Source organism: Capricornis sumatraensis, chromosome 8 (assembly GCF_032405125.1).
Source record: "Capricornis sumatraensis isolate serow.1 chromosome 8, serow.2, whole genome shotgun sequence".
Taxonomy (NCBI): domain Eukaryota; kingdom Metazoa; phylum Chordata; class Mammalia; order Artiodactyla; family Bovidae; genus Capricornis; species Capricornis sumatraensis.
This window is the reverse complement of record NC_091076.1, coordinates 70,748,348-70,758,270: the sequence shown is the minus strand read 5'-3', so window position 1 is coordinate 70,758,270 and position 9,923 is coordinate 70,748,348. Positions and strand designations below refer to the sequence as shown.

Genomic DNA, 9,923 nt, shown 5'->3' with positions numbered 1-9,923 from the left:
TGCGTGGGGTTCAGCACTTTCACTGGACAGCCTGGGTTCAATCCTTGCTCAGGGAACTAAGATCCTACAAGCCCCATGTGCAATCAAACGAAAACAAAAAGTAGCCACGTGCCAGTGCTTCAGGGACTACTGTCCCAACAAGATCAATGTGACAGCTGGCACGTGAAGTGAGAGGCCCCAAGGTTGGTGCCACAGGGGTGTGGGAACCCAGAAACTGAAATGCTCGGCCGTCCCAGTGCTTCACTTCCCCTCTTGGCTAGGTCCAGATCCAAAGCCTGGCATAGTCCTAAGTCTGTCCTCAAACCCATCGTATTGCTGAAAAGCCCAGAAAACCTGACGCCTCTCTCCCTTGACTTCGTTCCAGCTAGCAAGGTTTAGGAAACTGGAATAGGAATCAGAGACTGAGTCCCTGAACGTGAGGCTCTGGTCTGTCTTGGCCTCAGAGAACATCCAGACTGTCCAGTGTGAAGGCAATGCAGCCTAGAGGGCTTAGCTTCTAATTTAACAAAAGCTGTGTCCATGGACTCCGGAAAGAGGTGACTGAAGAGGATGTGCCTAAGTTTGCCTTGTTTGGTCCCTCCCAGCATCTATGCCCCTTCCGTATGGCCCCCAGAATCTCCTGGGATGTGTTTAGCCAGGCTTGGTCTGCATCACACACATCTATGCTTAGAGGTGTGCTCTGCAAAGCTGCTCTCCAGAATAAGAGCAGAAGGAAGGCAACAGGGAGCTGTGGGCACTCAGAAGCCAGAAGACAGAAATGGTAGCAGCAACCAGAACTTCTAAAGTTATCCAACACGGAGATCTTGGATCACTTATGGCTGGCCACCTCCTGGTTCTACCACAAGCCACCTTGGATGGAGAGGCTCCAGCCCAAGCAGAATGCAGTGCCTACATTAGCCACAAGAGGTCACTTCCAAAAGCATGTGTATCCCACCTGCTCTCCTCAATCCCCCTGGCACATCCAGGGCTGGAGCTCTCCAAGGTGGCACCAACTGCTAGCCCCACTGGGCTGACCTCACCCTCCAAGTTCTGAGAGGAAGGTGTGTGGAGTGATTAGTTACCCTGGTACTTGTCAACAGAGCCAATTATTATTTCCCTCATTAACCCATTAATGCCTATGTCTGTTCTCAACTGCAGTGACGGTGTTGATCAAAGCAAAGCCTTGCTCTTTGGGCATGTGCCAGTGACTTACTTATCTGCCCCATAATACCTTCAGGCTGACACAGCAGCATGGTTGGGCCCTGAGCTGTAGGAAGAAAGCCAGTAGGAGAGGGTACATGATATACCCACTTCTGAGCATCTGTAGCATGAAATACTGCCTAAGAAGACATAAGGTCCGGCCACTTCTATACTTCTAGCTCAGCCCTTCTCTCTCTGTCCCAGAGCCACTAAGATTTCTTGTTTGCTGAGGCTGGTAGAGGGTAGAGAGGGCCGATCTACATGACATATTCCCCTGCTTGATCAATAAGGCCCAAGACTTTATTATTCTTCCCAGGCACCAACCGGACCATTAGGAAAGTCAGAAGAAGAGAAACCTAAGACCACACACCCACGACCTCACCCTATCAGACTCATCCTCCTTACTATCCCCCACCCCAAAGCAGCAACGCCGTTCAGGCAATTAGACAGTATCCTAGCCTGGGAATTAAAAAAAATACGTCTCATTCTTAGGTCTGCCATAAATTCACTATGTGAACTAGGCAATCACTACTCTTCTCTATGCATCGGGAAACGAAGAGGTTAATACAGATGGTTTTAGGTTTTAAGCCCTTTCCAGTTTTAGGTTTCTGAGAATGCTAAGGATACCTTAATATCAAAAGTGAGCCAGGACACAGCTACCTGGTAACAATGCCATCTAAACACCTCGTATCAGGCGCAATGATGCCCCTCCCTCCTCCACCGCTTCATCTACAGTCAGGCAGAGGCAAGTGGCCATCTTCGTAGATGGCACCAAGGGGAGTGACGGGCGCGGCGGAGAGCGTGAAGCCCTGCCCAGAGTCCGAGGTGAGACCTTCAGACTACAAATCCCAGCATACAGCGGCAGCTCTGGAAAGTATCTCGCTCTTCCCCGAGTCCATCCTACATTACACTGCATCGCACGCACACGAAACTACGGCTCCCAGAATCCACCAGACCCATCGCGATTCTTGCTCCCAGGGTGCAATGCTCTCCCTTCGCCCTTTGGACCTCGGCGCGTTGCAAACTGGGAGCTGAAGTCCACTGCGGGCAGGTAGCTGGGCGTTGTCAGCATTACAAACTCTTAGCCTTTGGTTTCCTCTTGGAGGGCAGTTTTCAGAGACAGTAATCAAAAGAGGGTGGTGTCGGGCAGGCAGACCTCCACGGTGCCATCGCTACGAAAGGCAGGGATGCTCAGGCTAAAATTTACTGCTGGGAGCGGGAGGGAAGAGAACAGAAGCCATCCAACCCGACACCAAAACCATCGTTTTCCGTCGCGATGGCTTTTCTTTTTCTCTTTACCAATATGGCGCCTGGTCCAGCCACACCTGACGCTGGACCCAAACAGTCCAGTACAACATCCCTAGGAGGACATGCTGTCACCGACAGCCTACCAGCACCAGCCAACACCACACTTTGCTTCTTTCTGTTCGCGCCTGAGGACTCCAAGGGCATGGTAGTCTATAACCCACTACCAAAATGGCGAAAGGAGAAGCATTCTTGTTAGGGCCTTCTGGTGACAATACGCCTGCGCCGGCGTCGGCCGTGTTATAGTGGGGCGGGAGGGGAGCATCCGCAACACGCCTGCGCGAGACTAGAGTCCTCTCGGTCTACACTCAAACACCAATGGATGAAGAGCCCCGGTGTTCGTGCGGCTGCGCCGTGACCCTTCGGAGCTTCCCCAAGCGCCTGCGCGAGACCGCAAGTCCCGCCCTGTCCTCACAGTACGCTGGCGCAGGGCTGAAAGGCGGGGCATCGGCGCTCCAGACGAATGCCAGCGCGGCTGCGCGCCGGGGGGTGCCCCCTCTCTGCGGCTGCGCGGGAGCCCGGCCGCCGGCTGTCACTGCGGTTGCGCGCGGCGAGCGGCGATCCCGGGGCGCCTGCGCGGGTGGCTTTGCGGGCGCTCGCGGTAAGTTTGCGCCAAGTGCGCGGCAGCCGGGACGCAGACGGCGGCGGCGGCGAGAGGCGGAGCCCGGGGACCACCCCCCATCACCCTCCCCGCAGTCACCTCACGTACCACAACCTCACCTAACCTCTCACCCCCCCACCTCCGATCCCCCCAACCCCGGGATGGCAGCGCCCGCCAGCCTTCCCGGCCGGACCAGCGGTCGCCAGCGCCGGCTCTAGCCTGTGGGACTAGGCCCCGCCGAGGCCTGACCCCCCCCGAGCCGGGACCCACCGTGCAGCCAGCCGCCTGGCCGGGGCTGAGGGGCCGCTCCCCCCTCACGGCCCGTGGGGAGGACGCTGCCGTCCCGGGGACTGGGGGCCGGGGGGTGGGGGGGAGCCAGGGCGAGGAAGTCGGGACCCGTGTTTGGAAAAAAGAAGAAGGGCCGGGGTCAGGAGCGCCCCCTCCCCCCGCTTCCCCCCTCCCCCCGGGGTTGGGGGGGCCGGAGCAGAGAGCGCCCAGCCCGGGAGGTGGATGAATGTGGGAGAAAATGGAGACCAAGACGATCGTGTACGACTTGGACACGTCGGGGGGGCTGATGGAGGTAAGAGTGGCCCACCTCATCCCCTTCCCCCAGCGCCGGGAGGGAACCTCCGCCCTCCGCCCCACAAAGCCGGCCCTAAGCTCGCAGCGCAAGAGGGCCGGGGAGGGGGGGGGGGCTCTTCCTCACCGAGACTCTCCCTCCCATCTTTGCAACTCGAGGGGCTGAGCTCAGCCGCCGAGGACGTTTGCAGCAGTTTCACCTACCCGCCGACCTCGATTCGCTCTCCCGAAGCGCCAACCCACTCCATCTCTTTGCACCGGCGGGCCTCCCCACCCCCTTCTTGTCGGCCCCTTTGTGCTTCCCCCAGCACGTCCGGGTACCGGGCTTCAGGCCCTTCCCGAGCCTGGCTTTGGAGTCCCCCACTGTCCATACAAGGAAGTGGCGAGAAGGGAACCGCGCACCCTCTCCCCATCCCCCTACTCTGATCCTCCCCATTTGGAAGAAGCGGTGCTCGTTGTTGTGCGGCAGGAACGCGGTTAGGGTGGCCTCCCCCTGGTTCCGGGGGCTAAGAGGTTCTGGGAGCAGCCTGAATGGGAGGAAGAAGGACAAAAGGGGGGAGAGGGGTGGGTGACGGAGAAGCCGCGCCGGGGGGGCGACGGACCGCCCGGGAGCTCCGAGTGTGCACACACGCCATTTGTATGTGTGTGCAGCAAATCCAAGCTCTGCTGGCTCCCCCCAAGACGGACGAGGCCGAAAAGCGGAGTCGGAAGCCTGAGAAGGAGCCCCGGAGAAGCGGCAGGGCCACCAACCACGACAGCTGCGATAGCTGCAAAGAAGGTGGGGACCTCCTGTGCTGTGACCACTGCCCGGCCGCCTTCCATCTCCAGTGCTGGTAAGGTCTGGGGACCCCCTCCGGAGCCCCTTGGCGGACCCTTCCCGGCACATTCCTTCACCCGGCCTACCCCTGCTGGCCGAGATAACGGGCGCTTGCAGCCGCTAGCTCTCTGCAGCCGCTGGGGCGAGCGCCTCCCCGCCCCCAGGTGCGGCCCGGATCCGGCCGTTTGAGGGGGAGGAGCAGCCGTAGGTCCGGACCCCGAGGTGGGGGTGGGGAGGAGTGCGGAGTGCCCCATCTGGGATTGGAAGTCGCTGGGGAGCCGGGACGGACCCGGCGGGGCACGGCCGGCGGTGGCGGGGGAGGAAGGGGAGGAGCTCCGGGCCCTGCGCCGCTCGCCGCCCGCGCGTCCGCCCGCCGCCCTCGGGCTCCTGCCGGGATGGGCTGTCCTCGGGGTGGGTGCGCGGGAGCCCTCTGCCGCAGGAGCTGCCCTGGTCCAGGCCTGAGGGACCCGGCACCCGGGCGCTCCCGGCCATGGAAGAAATCATGGAGGGTGTCTCTGAGTCCGTCTGTGCTCTGCTTCTCTGTTTACAATATGGCGACCCGCCTTTAAATTATATTTTTATTCTCAGCGCCATTTTGGCTGCATATATGATTTGCAGACGTCTCCCGGGGAACGGTGGGGGTAACCTCGGAGTCCTTTCGGCGGAAGCTCGTCGGGGGCCGGAGCTGGGGTCTTGCCGCTGGGGTCCCCTTTCTCTCCCGCCGCTTGCCCCCGTTGCCTGTCGGAGCTGCCTGCCTCTTCCCTCCCCTCCCCGCGCTGCCGCCTCTTAGGAAATCGAGCCGGGTTAGACAATTAAAATTGCCCTTGGGCGCCGATTTCACTGCTTTGCTCCGGATCGGCGAACCCTTCTCTGCAAAATTCTTTGCTGCCGGGGTTCTGTGTGCGCTGGCTCCGCGAGGGCGTTTTTAAGGAGCGGAGAGCTGGAAAGCCGGGCACTTTTTCTCCCCCCCCACTTACTGAACGCAAGGGGAGGGGAGAGACCGTAGAGGGAGGGAGGGACCGGGGTTAGTCGCCCGCTGCTTGATCCTCCTCACCAGCTCAGCCCAGAACAATCCGACCAAGAAGAGTGTAAACTCCAGCTCCTGCCTGGAGAAGTCACCTCGGCCTTCCTCAAAAATCCCACATCTGCGCCAGGACCCCGATCAATTCTTGTTCGGATGGCTCTTGCTCTGTTCAGCAACAGTTGACTGAGGCAGATGTTTGCGAGAGAAGATGGCTGGGGAGAGAGCGGGAAAGAGAGGGGCTGATGCATTTGTTCCCACCCGTTTTTGATATTGCCATTTTTAACCTTCTCTTTAAAAAAAAAAAAAACATACCATAAAGTGAGGTTTTCCTGAAGCTCTCTACACAGTTCCATTCACATTCCGCCCCTAGGTTGGTGAAATAGTGCCTATTGTGTATTTGTACTAATTGCAGGTTTGGGAACACTTATTAGACAGATGAGTGATACTGGGCAAATTAAGTCTGTGGTCAGAAGTTTTGTAGGAAGCTCCCATTACCATTCCCAAAATTCCTTTGCCCAGGAGAGCACCCCATCTTGGCTTGTAATGTTGCAGGGACAAAAATGATTATCCTGGAGGGATCTTTGCTGATGCTTTAAAATTTTTATTGCTTAGTGACTAAGGCCAGCAGGAAGGGTCTGTGGTTTTTAGCCTTTGCTTCCTATAAGGTGTAAGCCATCTCCTGTCACACTTCCTGTGCTGTTGTTGAGCACAGAAGAGATTTGTACTGGGTGGTGTTGTGTTGCTTACCAGTTAATCCCTATTGCTTTTGTTTGTGTTGTGGTTGTGTTTGATACATACTAAGAGTGAATTGTAGACTCCTTGATTTAAAACATGGGTTAATATTTTATCTCTAGAATGAAGTGAATGTTAACGAAGAAGGGTGATTCCCATATTGAGTGAGACTTTTGTAAGCTCTTTATTATCATTTGTTTAATCAAGCTGAAATTGTTTATTAAAAACCTCAGGCAGGGGGAAAGTGTGCTGTTTTGCCGAGATTGGGCTTTTAAACTCTAAAACCTAACTCTTGAATCTTTGCACTAGATGAGTCCAAGTCTTGTCAAGTTGTAACAATTAACAGTTCTACTTTAGCTGGTAGGAGAGAGGGAGGTGCTTTTCCTTCTGTCTTTTTGAGATTCAGACTGTGCATTTCATTGACTACTTTTTTTTTTAGACCATGAATGGAAACTGGTAATCAGAGATTTGAGAATCCTAGTAAATGAGACAGCCCTTGTTTCACATCTCCAGTTCCCTCTTTGAAGATGCCAGTACTGAATGTAACATTGATGTATCTGAGTAGTTACAAAAATCACAAAACATTGTAGATACTGGTACAAAGGCAGGAAGCCTTCTTTCAAGTGAGGTTTATCCCACTTTACTGCTTCCTACCCCACACTCTTTCTAGCCCAGGAGAAGTATTTCTTTAACTGTTTCAACCAGAGTAGTTAGGTCAAGCAGTTAATAGCGTCAGAAATTTTTGATTCCTGATTGTGCTGGGTAATTTGTCCCATTATCACTTATTTGTGTCATGTGAGAGTGAGTTTAGGAGGTGTGTCTGTTCTCTCTTGCTTCCCTTTTTAACTGGCTAAGACTGGATTATTTACATAAGCACAGTAATGATTTTCCTCTTGTACAGAATGTACAGAAGTGAAGATGGAGTTTGGCAAACTCTAGGTCGTAATCGCAGTGCTGCTGCAGGTCTCCATTCAAAGCCCCGGGAGACAAGTCCTCTTGCAGTCTCTGGGGTGCCTGACCAGCTTATCTCACGGTGAACAGGATCTAGTAAAATGCTCCAGAAGTGATTTTAAGCAAACTTCACCTGCTGGACTTGGTGACATGGCCATAACCACAGGGGATTTTTCTAAGATAACCTACTGGAGGAATTGACTGGTCCAATAAGCTGTTTTAATTGTCTTTTCTCAGGGGCCAGTGCTGTGTATGAGGAACCTTTCTTCCCGATTAGACCGGGAGCCCTGTTTCTGGGTTTTCTCTTTTAACCTTCTGGGTGAGGGAATGGATTGTCCTGTGCTCAGAATCCTGGACTCACTGAAGAATTGAACTTGAGGAACTGATGTCTTCACATTTGTTTAAGTAATAGGGTAATCCATTTTATCCAAGTTTAACTGGTTTATCAGTTATTCAGAGTGGTGGTAAGGATTACTAAATTTGCCCGTAGAGAACTAGAAAGAGATGTTTTCAAGTGTTCCCTGATGAACCTGACCTTTATCATAATTGTTGAGCTTTCTGAAAATACTGATCTCCATGGACTGGTCCCTAAAAATTAGCCTTTGGAAAAAAAAAAAAATTAGAGCTCTAGTTGCAGCTGACCCATCTTTCTGTTTGAGATGGATGGGATTGTTCTCAGCAGCAAAGTGAGTACCATAGGGCATCACGAGTGAGGCTGACTGGAGCCTAAATAGTCCCTTCTGATTGCATTTTGCTGCAGACAGTCTGAGGGACCAGAATGGCCTGGTTGGAAGTGCATCTCCCTCGCAGACCTCAGCATGGTCGCTTCCCGTCAGACAGATTTCTGTAGCATTTGCCTCCGCATGTTATATTTGGAATTGTTGGCCGCTTTCCTCTCTCTGGTGTTGGCAGCAAGATCCAAAACGAGGTTTTCGAAGAATGAGAGTAAAAAGGTCTCTGTGCACAGGCAAAACTAAGCTCAGCTTGGAGTTTTGCATATTTAATTTTCAGTGAGTCATAACAAGAAAGGTTTCACACACAGTAGAAAACTGCCTTGTAGAAAACCTATATACTGTTTGAACTTCTAAGGGGGTGATTTTTCTGCTTTTGTTGTCGTTAGAATAGTATCAAGCAAGTGGTGAGTTAAAATACATTTATTTTAGTGTTATCTTACAAATCTTTTGTTTCTGACATTCTGAGTGCTCAGAAGCCTGGCACTGAAGAACTAGAGATGACAGCATCTGAACTCCCTCCCTTCTGCCCCCTCAGAGTAAAATGATTCAACAGTAAACAAACCTGGGACATCCCTGGAGATCCAGTGCTTAATATTGCTTCCCCTGCAGGGGATGTGGTTCAATCCCTGGTGGGGGAACTAAGATCCCACATGCTGTGCAGAGCAGCTAAAAGATTTCTTTAAAAAACAACCCTAATTTGATTTTATGTTTATTTTATTTATTTTTGCATTTGCTGTGTTATGTTGGAATCTGGATGTGTGGTGTTTTTAAATGATCCACTCAGACATCGAGGTTCCACTAACATTTAACTTTAACTCAATTTCAATGTGCATGCTTTGTGAACTTTACTTTTTTTTAGATTTATTTCATTTATTTTTACCAAAGGTTTTGTAAACTTAACGTGGGGCTCAAGGGCCAATTCTAATGAAATGAGTGCTGTAGTTCAAAGATAACAGATAAACACTGTTTAAAAATATAAGGATAAAAAAAAGTAAGTAAAAATATAACGATAATACTTTGGGGATGAGTTGTTTACTCACAAAATGTCGATCTTGTGCTGTTCTTTAAGGCTCTCAAAGTGCTTTACAGATGGGCTCCACTAATACGTTAGGACTGTTTGAGGCCTTTGTAAATGAGTTATGTAGCATTGGGGTTTTTATGTTTGTTTGTTTGTTAATGTGTTTAAATGTGTAAAAGTCATATTTAGGTACTGCCTTCATTTTAATCTTGGAGGTGAGATTCATCTTGGTCTTTTTAAAATTCTTAATCAAGTGTGTTTCCAAGAGAATTTTTTGAAAGCCAGATCATAAAGGCAAATAAATTTAATTTGAACTGAAGAGGAATTCAGATAGTCACTACTGTGTGTTGCATGAAACACTGTTTTTTATTAAGCTCTTGAGTAGAAGTACAAGTGGTACTCAAGACGGCTCAGTGAGTTTTCGGGGTTCACCCTTCTAAGATTTGTGAGTGCTTCCTTCTTTTTTATGGCTGCAAACGATTCTATGTATGAGTACTGTATTTTATATATGTATATACACACACACCATATTTTTGAAGTCCATCAGTTGATGGCTATTTGGGTTATTTTTTCTTTTTGTTCTTGTGAACAATCATGCTATAGATACTTGAGTGCAAGCGTTCGCATGGACATCTGTTTTCACTTCTCTTAGGTATATACCCAGGAGTAAAATCACTGGGTCATATGGTAACTCTTGTATTTAACCTGTGAGGAAATGGCAGACTATGTTCCCAAGTGGCTGCATCATTTTGCATTGCCATCAGCACTATGTGAGCACTCGTTTCGCTACATCCTTTTCAGTGGTAGCTATTACTTGTCTTCTTGATTAAAGCCATCCTATGGGTATGACATGCTATCTCACTGTGGTTTAGATTTGCATTTGCCTGATGGCTGACAGTATTGAACATCTTTTCGTGTGCTTTTTGATTATTTGTATATTTTCTTGGAAAAATGTCTATTCAGATCCTTTGTCTGATTTTATT

At 51.0% G+C, this 9,923-nt stretch overlaps 1 protein-coding gene across 1 annotated transcript in view; it reads left to right on the top strand.

Moving 5' to 3' along the window:
- The first annotated feature begins 3,569 nt into the window (after nucleotides 1–3,569).
- The window catches only part of PHF12 (PHD finger protein 12), a 38,030-nt gene continuing 31,676 nt past the window's right edge, over nucleotides 3,570–9,923 (top strand). Inside the window, exons 1-2 of the mRNA XM_068976679.1 lie at nucleotides 3,570–3,665; nucleotides 4,316–4,497. Coding sequence (XP_068832780.1) covers nucleotides 3,600–3,665; nucleotides 4,316–4,497 — 248 coding nt within the window. The 5' untranslated portion in view covers nucleotides 3,570–3,599. The remainder of the gene's footprint in view (nucleotides 3,666–4,315; nucleotides 4,498–9,923) is intronic.